Source organism: Triticum aestivum, chromosome 3B, assembly GCF_018294505.1.
Source record: "Triticum aestivum cultivar Chinese Spring chromosome 3B, IWGSC CS RefSeq v2.1, whole genome shotgun sequence".
Classification (NCBI taxonomy): domain Eukaryota; kingdom Viridiplantae; phylum Streptophyta; class Magnoliopsida; order Poales; family Poaceae; genus Triticum; species Triticum aestivum.
In genome coordinates, this window is record NC_057801.1 from 485,389,160 (window position 1) to 485,412,756 (window position 23,597).

The 23,597-nt window shown below is 43.4% G+C and overlaps 1 protein-coding gene and 1 pseudogene across 1 annotated transcript; both read right to left on the reverse strand.

Moving 5' to 3' along the window:
* Positions 1-3,009: 3,009 nt before the first annotated feature.
* On the reverse strand, positions 3,010-4,188 carry LOC123070508 (basic endochitinase A). The gene has a single exon (XM_044493749.1). It carries the CDS (start codon positions 4,131-4,133, stop codon positions 3,171-3,173), a length of 963 nt encoding a protein of 320 aa, XP_044349684.1. The 5' UTR covers positions 4,134-4,188; the 3' UTR covers positions 3,010-3,170.
* Positions 4,189-19,431: 15,243 nt separating this feature from the next.
* Positions 19,432-23,098, reverse strand: LOC123065569 (lipid phosphate phosphatase 2-like; annotated as a pseudogene).
* Positions 23,099-23,597: the final 499 nt, after the last annotated feature.

The window sequence follows — 23,597 nt, forward strand, 5'->3', positions numbered from 1 at the left end:
TGTATTCGTGGAGGTTGGCGAATGTTTCCTTCAGATTGTCGAGGAGCGTGAGGTGCTGCTTGGTCTTCACCACATAAGTCAGATTATAGTCGTCACATGGACTGCGGATCAGGCCATTCCCTTCCTCAGCAGATCAGTCGGGCAATTTTTGGACTACAAAATTAGGTAAGTAATTGAATATATTTTTATGGTCTGAAAAGCTTTCCATTTAAATGTTTCGCGAAACTAGACCTTTTCTTTTGTAAACAAGGACTAGAACCATGGAAGAAGTTACTGAGTTAGCCTAATCTAAGATAGAACATATGCACTTTTGGAAAGCTTTTTTGATTGCTAAATCCGGTTATCAGAGCTAAGAAGCAACTTTTCTAAACATATAGTTTGACAAGTTGTTACTCTTTGTGCACTGTGTGTGCTGCTTCTTTTGAACGTTCAGAGTTGAAGGTTATTTCTGCTCTAATGTTATACATTTTCATTAGCATGACGCAAGGTTAATTTATTTCTTCTTATCTTGTGTTATTTATTTTTCAAATATTATAAACCGCTGATGCCCAAATCCTGCTTTATTCAATTGAATGTAAAGTTCTCTCCTTCAATATTCTAATGCTTTACCAATTTTTCATATGTGAGAAACCGAGAAGAAGGGCGCATGCACAATTTATACCAGCATCACATGCCAAATTGGTTTCTCTTTGTGTTAGTTTTCTTCTCAAATTGGCAAGTTGTAGAGATCAGATTATTTTCCCTTCAAACGAATATAAAACACTCTTCTTTACTTTCCGATTCATTCATTTATTTTTGACACTGTTCATTTAAAATTTTGAAGTTCAAATGAATAAGTATGTTTTTATTATGTAGTCCCGAGAGATGAAGTAAGAGCTGCAGTTGATCATGTTGTCCAAAAAAGGCTTGATCCAACCAACAAAATGACTTGATTAATTGGGCTTATAAGCTGGTTGCATCAACTGATAGATGCACTAATGTATGTAAGTGAAATTATCTCCTTGAGTCATGATTGGCATATTTCCTTGCTTGATGAAGGTTCCGTCTCTACATAATAGTTTTCTATGCATATGAAACTGCTCTATATAGACAAAAGGTGGACGACTACAAATCCAGTGGCCGTTACTCCGTTGTGGACATGGGAGTCGTCTGAATTTTGTCGTCCATATTAGCAAGGTTCCTATGCATATCCTGTCAAGTAATTGTTTTCATGAAAATATGAGGTGGGCCATGGGCATCAATCTTTCGCAGGTTCAGGGTTGAAAATGTCGACAACTTTGTATGGTTGAAGGATATTCCAAGATTTCCCACTCTCGCAAGAAAACAACTTGGCTCACTTATGATAAGATGTTCTGGTGTTAAGTTTCTCCTCTTTTATGGACCAAGAAGATGAATTATTTTGACAACATCAACTGCATTTGTACTGACAGAGCATTTGTTAGCTGACAGAGCATTTGTTGTGATGGTGTTGGAAGCGTCGTGTATGGCAAAGGTAGATCCCGTTGTAGTGCAGAGCAGAGTTAGCACCATTCAAGTCCATTATTGAATGTGTGGATATTACCAAATGATGTTTGTCTCATTTTCATATTAAAGTGTGGCTTCTATTGCAAAAAAAGCTTGCGGCAAAGCCGAGGAGATGGATTGCAAGGGGGGAGAGAAGATGTTTTCGTAGATTAAATTTTGTAAGAAAAGTAGTGTGTATATACTCTCTCTGTGATTTAACTTTGACCACCAAACTTAATTGATGATATATGTGTTATGTGTCATAAAATTATACCATTGGAGTTTTTTGTAATACGAATTTGATGATAAATTTTGTGACATGTAAGCGACAATTTGTTGATCAAAGTGCTTGAGTACATTTAAATTTTGAAATGTGTGACGCCTGTGCGGTAGGTAAATTATGACACAGAGAGTAGTATTTATTTGTCCGAGTTGGGTGGAGAAGAGACCTCATTAGTGTATCCTAGAGTGCATGGAGTAATTGAAGGAAATCCAATTGTCGGCTTTTTCATCATTGTAGAGTAGAAGGCATGAGTTCCCTATATTTGGTCATGGTAAATATGTCCACCTCAAACTTGAATGTAGTCATGGATTTTGTCTTAACAGTAGTCATGATTTTGTCTTAACAGTAGTATAGAGTGATATTTGTTGCAAAGAAATCATAAGCCGCAAGCGACATGTTGTGAATCAAAATGATTTTTTTATCAATGCATTAAATTTGTTGTTTCATGGCAACACACGGGCATTCAGATGTATCTAGATGGCAACGTTTATTTCTGTTTGGTATTCCAACGAGCATAGACTGGTAAATTTATATATTTCATTATCATAACATATAAAATACAGGTATTTATTTTTGTTATCACTATATTCAAGATAAAATTAATTTAGAAAATGGAAGGGATGTGTCCGGCTATTTTACTTTTTGTTTTATGCTCTGGTGGGTGTACGGTTTGTACGGTGTGTACTCTCCATTACATATTTTAAGATCTTTGATGAGAAGTATTTGTGCTAATGACATATATTGCTTGTACAGAATGGGTATAAGTCAAGGAAGAGGCTTTTATTATACTTGCTCAGGTATTATGCGAACGAAGCTAAAAACAATATTTCTGATATTGCACAAAGATTTCTTAAGCACATCAAGTAGATCTTAGTTTCTAAAGATTTTTAGTGGGATAATCAGTCTACATGTATACATCTTCCAATTGTCTTTTTGTTAATAATTTACATTGCAAGTAAAATATACTTCAATTACTACCCGATTGTGTTTGTGTTATCTTTTTTTAATATATACAATTTAGCATGCATTATATTTATATAACTCTAGCAAAATATTTCAAAAGCCCGTGGCAACGCACGGGCATTGTACTAGTGTCTATAATTTTGCAGTCTTTTTTTTTCTCATGCGCACCCGTTGTATCAATCTGCATTTTGTATCCTACCCGGTTGGTGGTTTCATTAATTTAAAGTCGGGCTAAATGCATTTCATTTAAAAAAAACTTGGATAGGAACACACCATTTATTGCATTATAATCGACTACACACGCACCTTGCGTGGATCGCACCATTATTCGCTTGTACTAGGCCAGCTCTATCGAAACGCCATTGTTACAGTATTTAGAGAGTCTTTATTGCATGTCTTCTCGCATCATATAGCCGATTGACTATGCGAACGGCCTCTGGTTGTAGCAGTCCAGGTTGTCGCCGTAGCTGACGCCGAGTAGGTCGCAGTAGCGCTTGTAGAACCCGATCCGGTCGGCAACACGGCCGTCCTGCCCGCGCCCGCACTCGAGCCCACCGTTGATGATGTTAGTGATCACACCGTACCCAGGCACCCTCCCCGCCGCCTGGTCGGCGCCCGAGGGGCTCCACCGGCCCGTAATCACGTCGTGGCTCGAAGGTTTAGGTGACTGCGGCGTCATCCAGAACCACAGCGCCGTCTTAAACGACACGGTCGCATCCGTCGCCACGAGGTCCGGGTTGTTGAGCAGGTCGGTCCCGATGGCCCGCCCAGCCGGCCCGTAGTTGTAGTTGTATGAGATCTGGATGGGCCCGCGCCCGAAGTACTTCTTGCCCGGCGCGCACGGCCACTGTGAGTTCGGCGAGCAGTAGTCGGAGGCGGCGCCGCGCTCCTGGTTGAAGCAGTAGCCCCACGAGTAGGGGCCGTCGGGCGCCGTTGGCCACCCGCCGGTGGTCTCGTGGGAGGTCTGAGCGAGGAACGCGGCCACCTCGCGCTTCCTGACGTCGGCGCCACCCGTGGTCGCGAAGCCCGAGAACGAGTTGGCGGCGGCTACAAAGGCGCCGTAGTTGTAGAACCCCTTGGCCTGGCACGCCGCATCGTTGCGGTGCAGCAGCATCTGGTCGAAGAGCGACTGCGAGATAATGGAGGACACGCCGCCGCCGGTGGGGGTCGGTACCGGTACCGGGGTGCCGCCGCCGCTGCAGCCGTTGCACTGGCTCTGGCAGCCGTTGCCGCAGTAGTCGGAGGTGGAGCCGCAGAAGCCGAACTTGCTGCAGCAGAGGCAGTTGGGGCACGTCGCCCCGCCGGCCTGCGAGCCGCACTGCTCGGCGTGCGCAGACACGGCGAAGGCCGCGGCCAGCATGGCCACCACCACAACTCCTCTCATCTTGGGCAATGAAGCAGAGTCCGCTCAGCTGGTGATTGTGTGTCACACTACTCGTGCAGTGGTGTGTGTGTGCCAGAAGCTGTTGCAGTGCACGTCTTTATATAGCCAGCAAGCCACAGCAGACGTGCCCAGCTTTCCACGAGGCCATGATCGCTCTACTTAGTCTAGCTACGTAGTACAAGCAAGTTCGGCAGATCTCGAGAGCGATGCAGTACGTGTACTTTGTACGCATGTTCCGATTCGTGTAAGCTAACTACAGAGGAGTCAGTGATCACTAATGGAAGCATGGAATGCCGGTGCTGGTGCACATGCCGGTGCACCGGACGTTGATCGGGCTGGAAGTAAGCGTGGAAAAACCCTCTCAAGTCAGATTTTTCTCCCGCTTCCTGCGCGCATGCAAGCAAGCAAGCATGCATGCATGCACCAGCTCAGCTTTGATGTGCGACCAAACATTGATCGCCGCATTAATGGATGGACGGACGTGGAATTTTCTTGGTGATGTCGCTTGCATGCATGGAATTCCATTCTCTTTCTACTTGTTTTTTTTCTGTTAGAGACGCCCTGCCGACCAGGCAAACTATGTTTGATACATATGAACAGTCTTCATTACAACGAAAATTACACTAGAGCTCCTGGGTGCTCCACACCTTCATATAAATATTAAATTAAAAAACCAAGGAAACTGAAAAAAAAAAGGAATTTGGGGGTATCAAACCTGAGTGTCCAATCTACTCACGGGTGAAGTTTCCTGAAAAGATATCAGGAAATGTATCCGTGTCGGAGAAAATGCAGTCCGGCTTACGATCCATCCAAACAGTATTTTTCTATATGTTGAATTTTTTTTGTCTTTTTCTTCGAGAATACATTTTCTGCTATTTTTCACGAAACTTCACACGAGAGCAGATTGGACACCTAGGTTCAATATCCCTAAATTCCAGTTTTTTTTAAATTTCCCTAGTTTGTTTTATGAATTTAATACTCATACATGGGGTGGAGCATCCCAGTGCTCCAACTCCTCTTCCCCATTACAACAGACATTTCACATGTTAAGAACTCTATTACACATCTTTCCAGGTTAAGACAAGATTATTGCATTTTAAAGTTTGACATGAATAAAATAGAGTAAAATAACACTAATGAACATCATCTTTCCAGGTTTTAAGAGAATGACTCTAACCTAACGACCATAGATACATGTGCGTAGTTTTAGAAGTCTCGAAACGAATGCAGTGGAACAATGACAAGAAGGGCTCAAGCCCATCCATGGAGTCAACAAAGACATACTTCAACACCTCTTGCATCATCCCCTTTCACGCTTCCCTGAAGTTTCACGGCCAAGACATGCACATATTAGATACTAAGCCATCATTCTCTTCAACCCTATAGGATTCTTGAAAAATCATACTCCCTCCAGCCCATATTAATTGTCGCTCAAACGGATGTAGAACTGAAATACATCTAGATACATATGTTTAAGCGACAACTAATATGGATCAGAGGGAGTACTAATATGCTACCTACTAACCATACAACGGTCTATCTTGAAAATGGTGAACCCATCGGAAACCAACCATGTTTCAAATCCAAAATATAGGAGAGGTTCTCTTCCTACCATCTTCACTAGCCTTTCTCCCAAGATGATGTTGGCTTGTGAGTGGTGGATATGCAACATTGGCTCCCTTTTGAATGCTCGCATGAGCTGCCCAATATGGTTGTGATATATTTTCGTGTAATGATCATATTAGCTGCTGAAGATGATTATGATATTGTGTCTTCATGGTTATTGAAACATCAATATCTTTAGATATAGTTACTCGATTTGATATTAATTTTGTTAGATGTGTGTTGGATCCTTGTTCATGTAAGTAATCAAGGCATGAGTATTTCAATCTCTGCTACAATATGTGAGGGTCATATACACCAAAACTAAATAGGCAATGGATCATCAACAATGATCTAGGATCAAAACTAGATGCCTATGAACAAAACAATTTGTTAGCATGGGTGGGTGGGTATTAAGTTATGTTGCCATCTCTCGGCTAATATTCATGAATTCCCACTAACCAAACATGGAATAAAGATATCTCCCAAACTCTCGCGTGTAATACTCAATCGGCACCAAACAGGGGATTTAGAATAAAATGGCACTTCCCACGTCCAATCTCTTCATATAAATCCCTCCTCTAAATTCCTCTACCCCTTCCCAATTTCCCAAAAGTTACCAAACATGTTGTAAGGGTCACCTCTTTTGACCTTATGTTTTTTTTTTCAAAACATGCTTATGGAAAGTGGTGGGAATAAGCACCGGTAAGAGGAAACCTCGCGAGACTACTTTTCCTATTCTTTCAGCTTATGAAATTTTGGATTTTATCTGTGTCAAGCTTTGCAAAGCCTATAATACCCCTCGACTTCAACTATGTCTTGATTTATAGATAATATATTACTCCCTCCGTCCCATAATGTAGGACGTTTTTTGACACTACACTAGTGTCAAAAAACGTCCTACATTATGGGACGGAGGGAGTAGCAATTTATTGTTGTTATACCGCATAAATGAGCAAAAAAAGAATCTCAAACATCATTTATATCATGAGTGCATTTTGTGTCATGTTTTTCTTAGCCTTTTTTCTGCATCATAGACGCATGATGTTTTGTATTTTACCACGTTTGTGCATACCTTTTTGCCAGCTTTCGCCGGGACTACAAGGAAGCAAGAGATTTGGAGCATTGAATGGGGAACACCTATGTTTGGTGTAAAATATGCTAATTAGACGTCATAAAAGCCTACCATAGGGAGAGATAAGCACATGGGGAGAAACCATGTTGCGTTCTCCACTCAAGAAGAGTAGAAGATATTCATACGAGTACGACCGCTCGTACAACAATGGTAGTATCGTTCAGATCTCAGATGTGATGAATGGATAGACTCCAGCACGTGAAACAAAAATAGAAAACCTCACCTCTAGAAGACATCCGGAGGGGGAATTGGCAGAAGGGCACCACCTCGCCATACCTTTGATCATGAAGTTCACACCATAAACCATCATCAACATCATCCACATCCTAGACATCAACTCCTTCATTCATCTCGTTGCAATCCCAAACATAGTGTGAATTTGTATGCATATCACATCAATCATTGATCTTCTATTGTTTATCTCTACAATGCTTGTTCCGCGACTGATCACATGGCTAGGCTCTGTCCTGGGCTTTGTCGATGCACTCTTTGCCATCGTCTGGGTCATGAGGCCCGTAAGCCCAGTTTATGCAAATTTTTACCTCATTGGGCTTGGACACAAAAATCACTGCAAGTAACACAATCTGAGCGTATCTTACCTCAGGGTGAATCGGATGTGTCTCCAGTTGGAAATTCTATGGTTGTTGGTATGGCCCGTGCCGTTAGGGATACGCGTGCACACTGGGTTTGGAAACAGAAACAGAAAATCCCATGCTCCTCGGACGTGGCCACCCCCCATTGCTTGACGCTACGCCTCCCTGGTCAGGGTGTAGTCAATTCCGCCTGCCAAAAACCCCAATCGGGTGAGTCGACGTCTTCCTCAAGCTTACCACCCCTGCCTTCATCGCCATTGCCTCGGCACAAGCAACCTATCTGTCCCTCACCGGTGATCCATCCTCAGGCGGCTACCTAGTCTCCGGCATCTCGAGCTATGGCGATCTTCCCGGTGCGCCCCTTTGCCTTTGCTCCAGATGGATCGACCTTCGATCGTGGCCCTGCTCATCGAGTCCAGTGCCATGACATGGCGGTGGATGATCCTCCCCTCAACCATGATAGGTACGCCATTGTTTCCGTCGATCCTCCAGTCCCTGACCATCAAAAGGAGTTCTGGCTTGCTGAGGTCTGTCGTACTATCACTGTGGATTTAGAGTATGATTTGGTGGATGATTTCATTTACCCGCTGGGCATAGGCTGTGTGCTTTTTGCGGATATGGAGAATAGGGATGCTGCCATTAGAGAAGGGCCTCGCGCTCTGACTGAGGATTCCACTTTTTCCTTAGTCCCTCATGATGAAAGTATCAATATGCGCATGCCTGCTTTTGAATATGAGGTTTGGGTCATGTTTCTTGCTTTCCCAATGGACTATCAGACTGAACACTATATTCATAAGGTTGTTTCTAACTTTGGAAAACTTCTTCTCTGGCCGCGCCCGGGCCACAACAAAGCTAGAATTCTGGTTAAGTGTCATATTAAGGATGTTGCTGAGGTGCCTCACAGTCTCTTGGTTACCAGGGTTGGTCTGCTGCCAGGTCTTGCTCAATCTTGGTCTGTCCCTATGTATGTGCTTAATGGCAGAAATACCATTCCTAATTTAGTGGGCAATGAGGATGTTCCTCCCCTTCTGAATGCCTCGCCCCACCCATATGAGCTTCCATACTAGACCCTCATGTAGCAGGCTAGAATCGATGAGATGAATGCACAAGCTGCTCTGAATGAAGATGCCTAGAATGACCGGAACCTGCTCAGGAACACATTCAGGAAAATGGATGGCGCATGTGGCCTGTGGTTCCTCCACCATACACAGGATTCAGTTTTAGAACATTCTTTCAATATGACGGGCCGTCTCTAATGGATGGTGTGGATCCTGAGCACAATGTCCAGGACAATTTGTCTGATATATGGTCTTCTGATACAAAATTTCAGGCTGTGGAAGCGCTAGCTGATGGTTTTGTTCTTGGGAACCCTGCTGCACTCCTAGCGTTCATAAGAGCAGGGGGAGATTCAGTTAACTTTTTGTGGATGTTGATCATGAGTTGTTGCTTTGGATGGGGAGGATTCTTAAAGGCATATACACGCCGGCCCTCACTTTTGAGCAATCCGCGGCCGTTATGCTACCTCTCAATCCTTTCAAGTTCCTCCATAATCAACTGAATGTTGTCGCTGCGGTCTGGCTTGAAGGCGTTGTCCCAGAGTTTGATGTTCTGTCAGCTGTATTCAGTTTAACCTTTCAGTTGGGTGCTGCCATCGTCCCCAAGTCTCTGTTGCAGGAGTTTTGTGAGGCCAGGTCCGAACTGATCAATGCTGATTGGGAGGTGGCTTCTCATTCTCCTGGTCTCAAGGCGATCCCACAACTTGTCTCTGAAGATGCAGAGTTTCAGTCAGTCCCACTGTCAGATCAAGGCACTGCTCTTTAGGTGATTGCTTCTTCATCTCTATACAATGCTCCATAGTCCCGCAATGTTCTAGTGCCGCTCGACACCACTACTGTCAGAAGAAGCACTAGATCAAACAAATATGATGGCTTCAAGACCAGTCATGTTACTAACACTAAGCGCTCCAAGTCACGGGTGAAATCCCACGAGTCTTCTTTTGTCACAGCTGTTTCTTTGGCTGTTGCTCCCGTGCAGGTTATGGCTGATACATGTCTACCTCCTACTTCAATTGAGGAACTCCAATAGATGGACAGCCGTTGAGGGATTGCACAAGATGTTCTCTCTCCCGAGAAGTTGCTGGATGACCAACGCTCGTCCTCTGGAGCCGGCGACTGAACTCTTTCTTGCTTATGAATAAATCGTGGAATGTGATGTCATGGAATATCAGAGGCATCAACTCTGATGCTAAACTTTTGGCTCTTAGGAATGCTATTGATACTAGCGGTTGTTTTGTGCTATGTATCCAGGAAACTAAGCGTGAATCTTTTGATTTAGCGTTTATTAAAACTTTCTGCCCCAAACGTTTTGATAAATTTGTGTTTTCACCTTCAGTGGGTGCCTCGCGTGGTCTCATCATTATCTGGAATAGTTCTGTGTTTGTGGGCACGCCATGATACGTTGATTCATTTGTTGTGGGTGTTTCTTTTGTTGCTACTAAGTCCAGTGAATCTTGGAAATTGATCAATGTCTATGGTCCTTGCTTTGGTCAGCGACGGGTCGATTTTACTAACTGGTTGTTTGACCTAAATATACCTGATGATGAAAATTGGTTGATCCTGGGAGACTTTAACTTCATTCGCTCTACGAATAATAGAAACAAACCAGGAGGTGACGCTGCGGACATGTTGCTGTTAAGAAATCAGTCGAGCGCAGTCCTTGATGGAACTCCCTGTGAAAGGCAGAACATACACCTGGGCAACATGCAGGATGATCCTTTGCTCGAACAGCTTGATTGGTTCTTCTCTTCCTCTTGTTGGACCACCTCCTTCCCAAATACGATGATACTGCCATTGGGTAAACCGGTGTCTGATCATATCCCATGTGTGGTTGAAATTGAATCTAAAATCCCCAGGTCCAAGCTTTTCCGCTTTGAGAATTTTTGGGTTAACCACGAAGGGTTTACTGATGTGGTTGCTGCCTCCTGGTCCAAGTCATGTCATGCCCCGAATTCTGCTACCCGCATTTGTAAAAAACTTAAAACACTGAGATATGTTCTCAAGAGATGGAGCAGAGGTATCTCAAAATTGAAAATTATGATCCAGAACAGTAATGAGACTCTAGTTATGATGGATAATCTCGAGGACAAAAGACCTCTCTTTATACAGGAGTCAAACTTCAGGCGGATTTTGAAACTCCACTTGCAGACACTGCTCAAGTATCTGAACGAGTATTGGAGGAAAAGATGTATGATCTGGTATTTCAGATTTGCTGATGAAAACACCAAGCTCTTCCAATCTCTGGCCACCAAGAGATATAGGCACAATTCTATCACCACGCTTCGAGATGGTGATGTGAAAATCAATGACCATGTTGGCAAGGAGGGGGTGCTATACAAAACCTATAAAGAACGTTTGGGTTCTTCTAAACCCACAAACATGCGCTTTGATCTTTCGAGAATTATTCACCGGATTGAGGGGCTAGATCAATTGTTGGCACCCTTCTCCAATGAAGAGATGGATGCTGCAATTAAGGAAATGCCTAGTGACAGGGCTCCTGGCCCTGATGGCTTTAATGGATGTTTCCTGAAAAGCTGCTGGCAGATCATCAAAATGGATTTCTATAAGATGTGCCATGATTTTCATGCTGGGGGGCTAGATATCACCAGCATTAGTGAGGGCTACATCACCTTGATCCCAAAGATTTCTTCTCCAGAAACTGCGAATGATTACAGACCAATCACTTTACTGAATTGTTGTCTGAAAATCATCACGAAAATCCTGGCTAATCGGCTGCAGAAAGTCATCCTTAAAATCATCCACAAGAACCAATACAGTTTCATCAAGGGGAGGACAATCCAAGATTGCCTGGCGTGGACTTTTGAATTTATCCATCAATATCATACCTCAGCGCGGGAGATAATACTCCTCAAGCTTGATTTTGCTAAGGCGTTTGACACAGTTGAGCACGCCCCCATGTTAGAGATCATGAAGCACATGGGTTTTGTTGACAAGTGGATAGGATGGATGGAAACGATCTTTGGCTCGGGGGTTTCTTCGGTACTCCTTAATGGAGTTCCTGGTTGGAAATTCTAATGCAAGTGTGGAGTGCAGCAGGGTGACCCTCTCTCACCACTAATCTTTGTCCTTGCGGCTGACCTCCTCCAAGCAGCGATTAATGATGCTTTCGCTCGCGGACTAGTTGGCCTACCTCTCCCTCGTGATAGTGTTGGTGATTTCCCGGTCATCCAATACGCTAACGACACGATTTTGGTGATGCAGGCATGTCCTGAATAAGCTGCCCATATGAAATCTATCTTAGAGGACTATGCTGCATCGGTAGGGCTGAAAATCAATTTTCATAAATCAACTCTTATACCCATTAACATTGATCACCAGCGTGCTAGTGAGTTGGCGGGGGTGTTTGGATGTTCTGTTGGTTCCCTACCATTCACTTACCTCTATCTCCCAATGGGGACGACAAGGCCCAGCGTTCTTGATCTCATGCCAATGGTGCATGCAGTTGAGAGGAAGACATCCACAGCGCTATCTCTGATGTCGTCCGGAGCTAAGCTGACCTTGGTCAATTCTGTTGTGATGTCGATGTTGATTTATGCAATGTGCACAATCAAATTGCACCTGAAGGTGGTTGAGCATCTGGACAAATTGCACAGATATTGTCTTTGGGCAAAAAATTCTGACGATGGAGTAAAAAACAACTCCCTTGTGGCCTGGGAACTTGTCTGTCGTCCAAAGCGGTGAGGAGGCCTTGGTGTCATTGATATCAAGACCCAGAATGTAGCCCTTCTCCTAAAGCATCTGTTTAAATTTTATAATCATGATGATGTCTCCTGGGTGGAGTTGATTTGGGACGCTTACTACAGGAACAAAATCCCGCATGCAGCTGACGTGGTGGGCTCGTTCTGGTGGAAAGACGTAATGCAACTCAATGGGGTTTTTCGTGGGATCACCAAAGTCACCCCAGGAGATGGTTCTAGCTCTTTGTTTTGGAAGGATGTCTGGTTTGATAGCGGTAATGACGCTCCACTCATGGAAGTGTACCCGCGGGATTTCTCCTTCTGTCTGAATGAGGATGATTCCATTGCTAAGGTTCTTACTGCCACTGACCCGGCCATGATCTTCAGCTTACCTCTTTCGATCCAGGCCAGAGAGGAGGTCAGAGAGATCCAGCAAGGGTCGATGCACGTATGTGTGGCCAATGACCGCTGTGACATTTGGGAATGCACGCTCGGGCGCTTCTCCTCGAAGAAATACTATAATCACTGCTACAAGCAGGTTGTGGCAGATGAGGCGTTCGGTTGGCTTTGGAAGGCCAAGAGCCCGATCAAGTTTAAAATGTTTGGGTGGCTGCTTCTTGTGGATCGATTGAATACCAGAAACATGCTCAAGCGTAGACACTTTGCCGTCGCGGAGGGCAACTATGCATGCATGTTCTGTCAAAACCCTCCCGAGGAAACTGTTGAACACTTATTCTTTATGTGCCCCTTTAGTCAACAGTGTTGGAGTAGAGTTGGATTGGCTTGGCCGGTGGGAGACAACAGAATATCTTTGCTGCATGGGGGCAAGAATAGCTGGCGGCAGCCTCTCTTCATGGACATCTTCCTGTTGGCTGCCTGGAGTTTATGGATGGAGAGAAACAACCAGCACTTCAGAGGGATCCAACATTCATTCCAAGCGTGGCTGGCTAGATTCAAACATCTCTTGGAGTTGCTGGTCCATAATTGCAGAGAGGAGCTTCATCCTTTCCTTTTTTTTGAAGTGGAACACCTTGCATTCCAAATTACGTCGGACCGACCAAATCGGCGGTCATAGCCACGGTTACAATGTGAGGGAGATCTGATAGCCAGATATGCTATTCAATGCATCTACCTATAGTTGCCAACTCATGGGCAAGCTTGTTACAATCCCTTGGACAGTGAACAATGCTCCACTCGTTAAAACTCGCTCGTAGGAGATATCTAGCCTCATGGAAGACAACACCAAGATTGGAGCGGTCAAGCACCGTGGAATTAATGGCTTGAGCAAGTCCAAGGCAGTTTGTCTCAAAAATGACACGCCCCATACCATGCTGGTCAGCTAAGTGTATGGCGTGCAACAGCGCAGTTGCTTCAGTGTGCAGAGCTTCACTTATCTGCACAAGCCTTCCAGCAGCAGCAAACAACACCTCACCTGTATGGTCCCGGGCCACACAGCCCCAACCTGAGGTTTGTTTAGCAGCATCAAAAGCACCGTCAATATGAATTTTAACCTTATCCACCATCGGTTTGCTCCACTGAGGTTTGTTCTGAATCTGCGCTTTCTCTGGTTTTGCATAAAAGACACGCCATTCAGCAACATGCTTCTCCAAAAGGAAGCAAAACTCCTCAGGTGTAGCTCTCTTTTGCTTATGATTGGCTTTATTCCTCTCCGTCCACCACAGCCACAGAAGGCATATGATTCTCAGCTTCCTGTCCTCTGGAAGGGCAAATATGGTGGCGAGGATATCGCTCGGTGACTGACAATACAGGAGGTTTAACCGGGACGACTCCAACTCACACACACGCCAAATCTTCTTCACCTCCTTACATCTAAAAAAAGATGTCCGCCATCCTCCGGTAATCTATGGCAAAGGACACAACTAGTATCGAGTTTGATCCCAATCCGTTCAATATTCCTCAACATAGGGTGACTATTATGAGCAACTCTCCACAAAAAATGATGCACTTTCCCGGTACATCTAATCTTCCAGAGGTTCTGCCACATTTTCCCATAAGTTGTATCACCGTCGGCGCCCTCACCCTGCTGCCTAGGGGCCAACCGTTTCTTCATGTCAAGGTGAACTCTGTACGCTGACCTCACTAAAAATAAGCCCTTGCTATCGAATTGCCAAGCCAAGAAGTCCTCATGTTGCTCAAAAATTGGAATCTTTAGTATCATATCAGTCTCTTCCGGATTGAACGTTTGTCTAACCAACAACTCATCCCAGGAGTGTGTATACGGGTCGATAAGCTCTGAGACTTTAGTCAGGATGGTATTGCGACGGGGAGACCTTGGAAACCGAACAACACCAGCAGGGAGCCAGGGGTCCTGCCAGATCCGGATATGCTCACCTGAACCCACCCTCCACACCATCCCCTTCTTCACGACGGACACTCCTTGAAGGATGCTCCGCCAAACATAACTGATGCCCGGGGTCGCTGTAGCTGCAAAAATGTCACCGTCTGGGTAGTATTTAGCACGAAGAACACGAGCACAGAGCGAGTCCGGTGCCTGGATCAACCTCCAAACTTGGCGAGACAACATTGCAATATTGAAAGCGTGTAGATCCCTAAACCCAAGCCCTCCCTGTTCCTTCGGATGGGTCATCTTCTCCCAGCCAACCCAGTGATGTTTATGCTCATCCTCTTGGTTATCCCACCAAAAACGACATATCATGTGGCTTATACTCTCACACAAGGACTTTGTCAGATCGAAATAGGCCATGGCATAGGCTGGAATTGCTTGGGCAACCGTTTTTATTAGGATTTCCTTACCCTTCTTTGACAGTATCTTGATTTTATAACCCTGAAGTAGCTCCCAGATTCTGTCCCGGAGGTATTCAAAGCAGGCTTGACGAGCCTTGCCCACATAGCGAGGCAGCCCCAAATACTTGCCCTGTTGACCCTCGTTCTGTAGGCCGAGAAGATGCAGTAAGGTTTGTTTCCTAAGCTGCGACGTGTTCCTACTGAAGAGCATAGAAGACTTGTCCCGATTAATAATTTGGCCCGACCCCTTCTCATACACTTCAAGAATTTCATTCACTACAGACACACTCTCCTCGGTGGCCTCCAACAACAGCAAGGAATCGTCCGCGAAAAGCAGGTGTGTGACAGTAGGGGCCTATGGTGCTACTTTGATGCCTCTAAGCGATCCCACGGATTCGGCATGATCAAGCAAAGCGGAGAAACCCTCAGCACATATAAGGAATAAATACAGAGAAATTGGGTCTCCCTGCCTCAAACCTTGTCCTGGAATAATTGTCTCGATACAAGACCCATTTACCTTGAATCTGTAGCGTACAGTACGCATAGACTTGCTGATTTGTTCCACGAAGACACTATCAAAACCAAACCGTGTCATGATCTTCTCCATAAAATCTCAGTTCACCATGTCGTAGGCCTTACTCATATCAAGTTACATTGTAAATTTGGGACAGTAGTGTTGTAACTACTTAAGTTTACACGGCCGGGGGGCCGCCTAAAACCCATTGTAAAGCATATGTAACTGTCCCTTTGTGAGTAATACAAAAGTCAGTGGGAGCCTCTCCCACTATCGTTCACTTTCAAAAAAAACATTGATCTTCTATTGACATGAACATATTGATGATGTCTTGTGTCTCTATGTCTGATTAATTCCCTAGTTCTCATGGGCACAAACGAACCCTAGAATTTATATGATATGAACGATGAGAAGATATATGATCTTCGTAATACGATTGTGGTAATATTCTTCTTGATTTGTGTGTATTCGTTTGCACAACATTTAGCCCATTGGGATTTGAAAGATATTATTATCTTTGTGATGCGGGGTTAGATATACAATGGTGACAAAGGCTATCCATCTTCTTAGAGGATCAATGGTATGTAAATAGTGGTGACCCATGTGTTTTATGTGGTGTCCACACGGACACCCTTATTGATGGTCGCACTCCTTTGGTAGGTATTGGAGGGATAGTGTTGGCGTCTGTGACGCGTAGTTGCGGTAGTAGACACATAGCCCACACAATACACATATGACATAGATTACATATGTCAATCAAAGATTGTGTTTCTACACAATCAAGTATCATAAATACATAGTGTTAGCCTTAGATGCAGTTTTCATCATTTCCATTACTCTCTTGTTCTTAATTACTATTCTTCTGCACTTTAATTCTTGCTCTTGCACATAAACTCTTGCAATATTTTCTTCTTCACACCACTTTTGCTTGGGTCGAATATAACTTGCAAACACACTCAGATAAATCTCTATAAGGTGCAAAAGACTAGTTCATTGGCCCTTTGTGGGATCGCTCTTATGTTGAAAATGATTACAACTAAATTATGTGCAATTACAGGACATCAAGCTATTTTCTTATTTCATTGTCGGGAATCTCTCATTTGGTCATTGTTACAAGTTGAAAGTGTATTTATCTCTAAATGGTATTTTGGTGTGATAATAATGTGGTTAGTAGAAGTATGACGGTTGCTAAGATTTATCTCAGGTCACTGGTTCCTTGGATATTTATCGTGGAGATGGTTAACCCTTCCTCCCCCCCTCCCCCACTTCAAAAAAATCAAAGGCATATCCCATGGGTTGTCTAGAGAGATATGCGCCCACCGAACTACGACCAGATCCGAGCAGATCTACCAAGGACAGATCTGCTGGAGACACACCTCCACACGCCCACCGACGATGCTAGACACATCACCGGGACGGGGACTAGGCGGGGACAACCTTATTCCATCTTTAGGTAGCCGTCACCTTCTCCTCTTCTTGAGCAGGACACAAATCCTAAAAAGCTCAAAGGAACATCTAAAAACATAGCCCTCTCGCCAGCAAGGGCCGGGATCCACCGCGCCGCCATGGCCCTAAGGTCACGGAGACGAGGTGGACCAGCGGCAGCACTGACGAGAAGCAGAGGAACCCTAAGCTTTTCTTGAGGAAGGAGGCGGCTACATGAGAACTTTTGATCTTTGTATCATGAGCTTTGTTAATGGAGTTGGATCTTATGATGCCCATCTATTTTTTTTATTTTTGTTGAATTGAGTCTTGCTCCTCTATGAGTTTTTTTTATGTTGATAGTATCTTTTAGGAACCATGGGCAAAAGGAAAATTCGCAGGGGCACGCACCTGCCAAGCCCTGTCCGACTACTCAATTGCCTCGCGATTCGTGAAGTAGTTCGACCCCGCACGAGGGCACAATAAGTTTTGGACACCGCTGACGCCCACACGTGTGATGAGAGCCAAACCCGCCCACACGCCTTATAGCACACAGACTATGCCATGTCACCGCATGCATGCATGTGGAAATCTTTTTCGATTTTTTGTTTTTAAAATGTTTTATCTCTTAAATGAAAAATCCGATTAAAGATCCGTTTTCACCATTAAATCTCTCGCGACGAGATCTTCAAAACTAGATCTCATATCAATATATTTTGACGAATTTTTTTGGGTTAAAAGTTGCCATGTCTATTGCACATGAATTGTCATGATGTTTACACTGAAGTTGTCATGATATGTTTCAGCTATTTTTTTAATATTTAAAAGTAAGTTTTGACATATTATAAAACAAGGAATTAAGAAACTAGACTTGCCATGCACCATAAATTAAAATTGCCATGATACATGCACTTAAAATTGCCATGGTTCATAAAAAAATATTTTCATGGTTAAAGTACTGGAATTGCCATCATCGAAAAACTAAAATTGCCATGATCTACAAACTAAAATTGCCACATGAAAACTTTAGTTTAAACACTATGGCAACTACAGTGTAAACATCATGGCAACTTTTCAGAAAAAAATTGGTCGAAACATATCGACATGGGGTCTAGTTTTGAAGATCTCGTCGAGACGTATTTAATGGTGAAAACAGATTTTTAATTCGCTTTTTTAATTAGGAGATAAAATATTTTTAAGCCGAAAACCAAAAAAAATTCTGCTGATGTCATCTGTTCATACGTGGCAAAATGAGTGGTGTTAGAGGCGTGTGGGTGATGTGCAAATGCCCACACGTGTGGGCGTTAGTTTTTCCGTAAGTTTTAAGTTACTGTCGTTGAAACTTATGCTTTTTTTTATCCGAAACTTGCTATTTTCTCGCTCTGTTTTACCAAGTTTCATAGATAAAATTTAAGATATATATTTTTTCGATCGTAGGCACAAAAATCATGATTTTATCGTTTGCGCGTAATAAGTTTGAAAAGTTAAAACTTAATATTTATTTTTAAAATTCATCAAAATGTATTCAAAATGGATCTTATTAGAAAGTCCTAGTCACGGAAAACACGAATATGAAAACATAACTTAATTTAAACTTTATATTCAAAAGATTAAAATTAAAATCAAAAGACGAAAAGAAAGCATGCGCGAGGGAGTCAGAAATCCTGTCTCGTGAGCACAAGCATGCTACAAGCTAGTGGCGCTTGACCATAGCCCCTCCTAGGGCGCCGGTGTGGGGGTCACGTTGGAGGCTTCAGACTCGATTCTCGGTAGCATGGTGGCCGGAGCGGATTGAGATCCAGTGACTTGACACACACAAGGCACGGATGAACAGTATCGTGCCTTGAGGGCATCTCCTGGCCGTTGGATCTACAAGCGACGGTCTGATGAACATCAAGAGTCACCACTACAGTACACCGCTACAGGAAGTCTGCTACACTGTCCACTAAAATCTGAAACCTTGATTTCCGATCTAACGGCTGAAAGCTCAAGGCATTGCACTATTCACATGTGCCTTGTGTGTGCCAAGGCACCGGATCTCGGCCGGAGCATGGTGCCGGGCGGCTAAAGGGCAGGTGCTAGGGCGTGAATACTCGTTCTCACGAGGAATCATGGAACTTGGAGGCATTTTGACGCTCGTGGGTTTGGCTGAATCTTTTGGGATGGAGGGGCTATATTTCGGCTCGCTCCAAAAACATTTTGGGATTTGAAAGCCTATTCCGGATCAGTTAGATGAATATAGTGACAATTAACCAGAAAAGAAAAACTGTATACCTACCATAATCTGCTAAGGGCAAACTGTCGCTGGCTAGCATGCAAAGCTGGGCTTTGTTGAGGATTTATCCCGTTTAACTTCAAGGGTAAGACTACAATGATCTTCAAAATCATTCATACCTACTTGCTACAACCTCCAGGATAAAAGGTGCAGTTACAAAGAACAGGGGTCACATATCATCAGGAACTTAACATTATACTATCAATGTTCTACCCCATGTTAAAAGCAATATCTGAACAATCATCCTGAGAATTATCTTCATAGCCAAATATATGATATCTGCTTCCTATATTGCGAGGAATATATTAAGTCGGACCTGAAAGGTCTACATAGTACCTCAGGTTTTCAGGTTCTATTGAAAACACATCAGATATTTAGCAACCATCCTATTCATGTTAGTAATCCGTTATTGCTGTCTACGACCAACCTCCATGGAACCTAGCCCTTGTCTCTAGTCCATCAGGACCTTCAAACGAACCGTTCCGCACCGAGTTTTGGCGACCCATCACTGTGGGTTGCACTTGTGTGTCCCCCTTCCGGGTTATCAATGTGCCGGATGTACGCGTGAGGCCATAGACCTGTCGTTGAAGAATGTAAAATCATCAATAATCTTGATAAAGATAAAAGAAGATAATGATCCTAGCTTTCGAACAGAGCAAATTACAGTAGAGTATGAGATAGCCCTGCTACATCAAACTCCGGTCTTGAATTACCTAGTAGTTTATAATATATCCCCCCACAATAAAAAATACATCAATATAAGCATTTCTCGCCATGTGCATAGCACATGATTAATAAAAAAAATGGTGTGAAGGGCACCCGTTGTCAATTGTGGTGACAAAACATAATGGTGACAAAACATAAAGATTAGTTTGGGCACTTCAAGGGATATCGTTCAAGAGTTTGTTATCAAATTATGTGATGAACTGGAAATTGGACACAAAACCTCCACGTTATCTGTTTTCATACATGCTACTGTATCATCAGTGGTGCATAACAACCCAAGTATATTACAGAACACACAATGAAAACCTTTGCTCTGATGATTTTGTACAAATGAGTATGTGGTTATAATGCCTGAAGGCTAGACCTTGATGCCAATTTTCACTATTGCAAAGCACTTTCCAATTAACACCAGTGGTTTCTAAGAACTATTCCCTAACTCAGTGGAGTCTTGCGAGTTACCCTAAAAGAAGTATGAAGCATACCATTTTCATCAGACGGCAGTGGAAAAAATTGCAGGTAGCACAAAGAAGCAACCACCAGTCCTGCAGAATTTTAGTCATTAGATTATCAAGAATTACATGTACAACACTTTTAAATTCTATCTTTATTTGTTTTGCAACGTAATCTTTAATAGATAACCATGTCAGACCTACCCAGAACTCCACCAGTGCACACATCTTGCCAATGATGCCGGTAGTCGTCTACTCGAGAAACAGCCACTAAGGCTGCACCAAGCAGAGGGAGAAAAATAATGCAGAGTTTTGCAACATGGCCTCGTCGATCAAAAACTTTGATTTTACCAGCTAGATACCATGACAGGAACCCGAGGCCAGCAAAAGACACTGAGAAACAGAAAATCTGTGAGTCGTTCACCTCAAGAACAGGTAGCATGTAAAAGCTCTTGTAGTTTAGAGTATCAGCAATCATAGTTTTTGCATTGCTGAGGTAAAAGGGAACTGACGAACATGCTTTCACTTACAAGAAGTATGACCACTTGGGAAACTCTTGTGACCTTCTTTGATATCACTCGCTTTACCATGACACAGGACGCCCGTAGTAAAATTGTCATAGGCCTGAACATCAAGCAAAGCCATAAGTTGCATAGAAAGGACAGATGAAATCGTGCGAAGGATCAACCAAAGGTGAGCACATTACAGGTACTCCGTCAGGAAAACAGCGCCAAAAGAAATCTGGACGTGGCCGACCAACACCATCCTTAATCGCATCAGTTAAAACTGCAGTTATAGCCACTGAAAAGAGGAGACCTGGTAGGACAAGCTAGATTTCATATTAATTGCATAAGAATAAGATATCACAAACTTGCACGGAAGAATATGAATGAACCTAGTATGGCATGATGCAAATCATAGACATTCCTCCTCTTGATGTATATACTGGTCATGATAATCATAGGTCCAATGATTCCATATATCTGCATAATCACGATAATTCAAGACAATGTAGGAGGTTCATGAAAATAAACAGGGTAGAACTAAGAGTTAAAAATATATACCGGCACCGTCCAAAATGGCACCGTGTTGTCTTTCATGGGATATCGGAGATCCGTGAGCATGTCCGATCCAACAAATCGATGGAATGGTTCTATTTTATTTAGTACTCCATCCACCACAACTAGAATAACCAGCACAATCCAGTCATACATATGTAGCCTTGCAATTTTAGCTCCATGCGATGTTACATAGGGTGGTGGAACTGCCACACGAATAGGTGCTGATGGAGATGACATCGCTTCCTGAGTTTTGATCTGTCAATCCATCCACCGAATAGATTTAAGAAACTAGTAAATAAATTATAGCAAGCATGCCTATTTTTCAAAGAAACAATAATCTTTCAATCACCACATTCAAGAACCTTGAGCATCGAAGAGATGGTTAAGGCAATACTTGCACCTGTTTCTATGTTGTAGACTAGCAACCCAGGAACAAGGGTTCTTTAGCATTGCTAAGTTATGAAATTTGACTATTTGGGAAAATATACAGTTTGAGTAAGAATCTTGTTAGGGGATGAAAATCTAAACTGATTCATTTTTGTTACTCTTACTCACAGAACATGCGCCCTGTGTGCTGTAGATGTTCAAGAGAGATATAGTGTCCTAGAACAGTCACGTGATTGTAAGTGATAGCATGGGCTGCAGCAATCATAACAAAATAGAACAAACATAACAAAACAGGACGAGGCAAAACTAGAACAATCTGTCATTATCAGCACACAACAGAAGGTACGAACGGAAATAGAGGTCCTCGATTAAACTATATAGCACTAGTAAGTAAACAAACTAACTAAATATGGTGATGCCATAATCAACAATTCACCAGACATCACATTTCTTTTGCTTAAACAGTGTAAGTGATAACATGGGCTGCAGTAAAGATATGCGTGAGACTGCGCCACGGCAGACAAGGGGAATGCCCTGCAGTTATGTTGCAAAACTGTCGCAGGTTCAGTATCAAGTGGAAGTTGCACGAACAAAGGAGGAACAGCAACTCCTTCGCGTTATTGGCAATCCTGCATAGTGCAATCAGGGCATGGTGGCTTCCATTGGTGGCACAAACACAGTGCGCACAAGGCGCTCGACTATTTGCCGACCCCAGCCACCGAGGCCTTGGCCTTCATGGTGCGAAATTAGTCACCTCAAGTTCATGATAGGAACGCGTATGCACATCAGATCCCGGGATAAGATCAAACCTGTAGCAAAGCTAGCCCCTCAGAAAAGAAGCACCGATTTGCCTGATCGCCTCCTCCCCTATCCTCGGCACGGCTGTGAGAAAATAAGAAGACGAATCAGCCACCATCCACAGGTAGTCATGCCATTGCGCAAAATGTGGAGTGTATAAGTATAACCAACCTGCGACCCCACGATCTTTCCAGGTCCGTTTCCCCCTTCTTGTAGCGGTTGACATCAGGCGATGCGGCGGAGGGAAAAAGAAGAACCCGTCCGCGCAAGCGCACGGGCGAAAGGGTCTCCGGGAATTCGTCGTTGGCTGGCCATCCCGATGTTTTCAATTGACGAATTTCTTGACCAACGACAAACGTGGGCGCGCAGGGAAGGAGGAGGACGAGGAGCCCGCCAGGGGGCAGGCGCTGATGAAAGACTCGCGAAATTTGGGGGGTGCCGGCGGGCGGCAGTTGGAATTTGACCGGTATAGGCGGAGAGCTAGGTTCCGCGTCCGTTAACAGATCCGCATCCTACTCCCTCCATTCAGAAAAGAAGGATAAAAAACGCGAGCAAGACGTTATTTTAAGAAAAAACAAAAATCTAACTTTTTAGTTTTATAAAAAATCTAAATAAATACACGTGTGTACATAAGGAAGGATGTATCGTATTCATGCTGAAATACTATGAATTTGCGAACTGCACAAAAGAACAAGTTCGTTGATTTTGAGACTGAATAGTTAATGAGCTGAAAGCTACAAATTTGTTTGATTCTTCTGTAGCCTGCAATCGAACATATTCACCGTCAAAATTTACACATGTACTCCCTCCGTCCTAAAATAAGTGTCTCAACTTTGTACTAGCTCTAGCATAAATTTGTACTAAGCTCAAGACACTTATTTTGGGACAGAGGGAGTACGTGACATTCATCTGCATATATGGACTTTTTTCTTCATAGTATTTTAAAAGAGTAAAGTACACCACAAATTCTAAATCTATTTGAG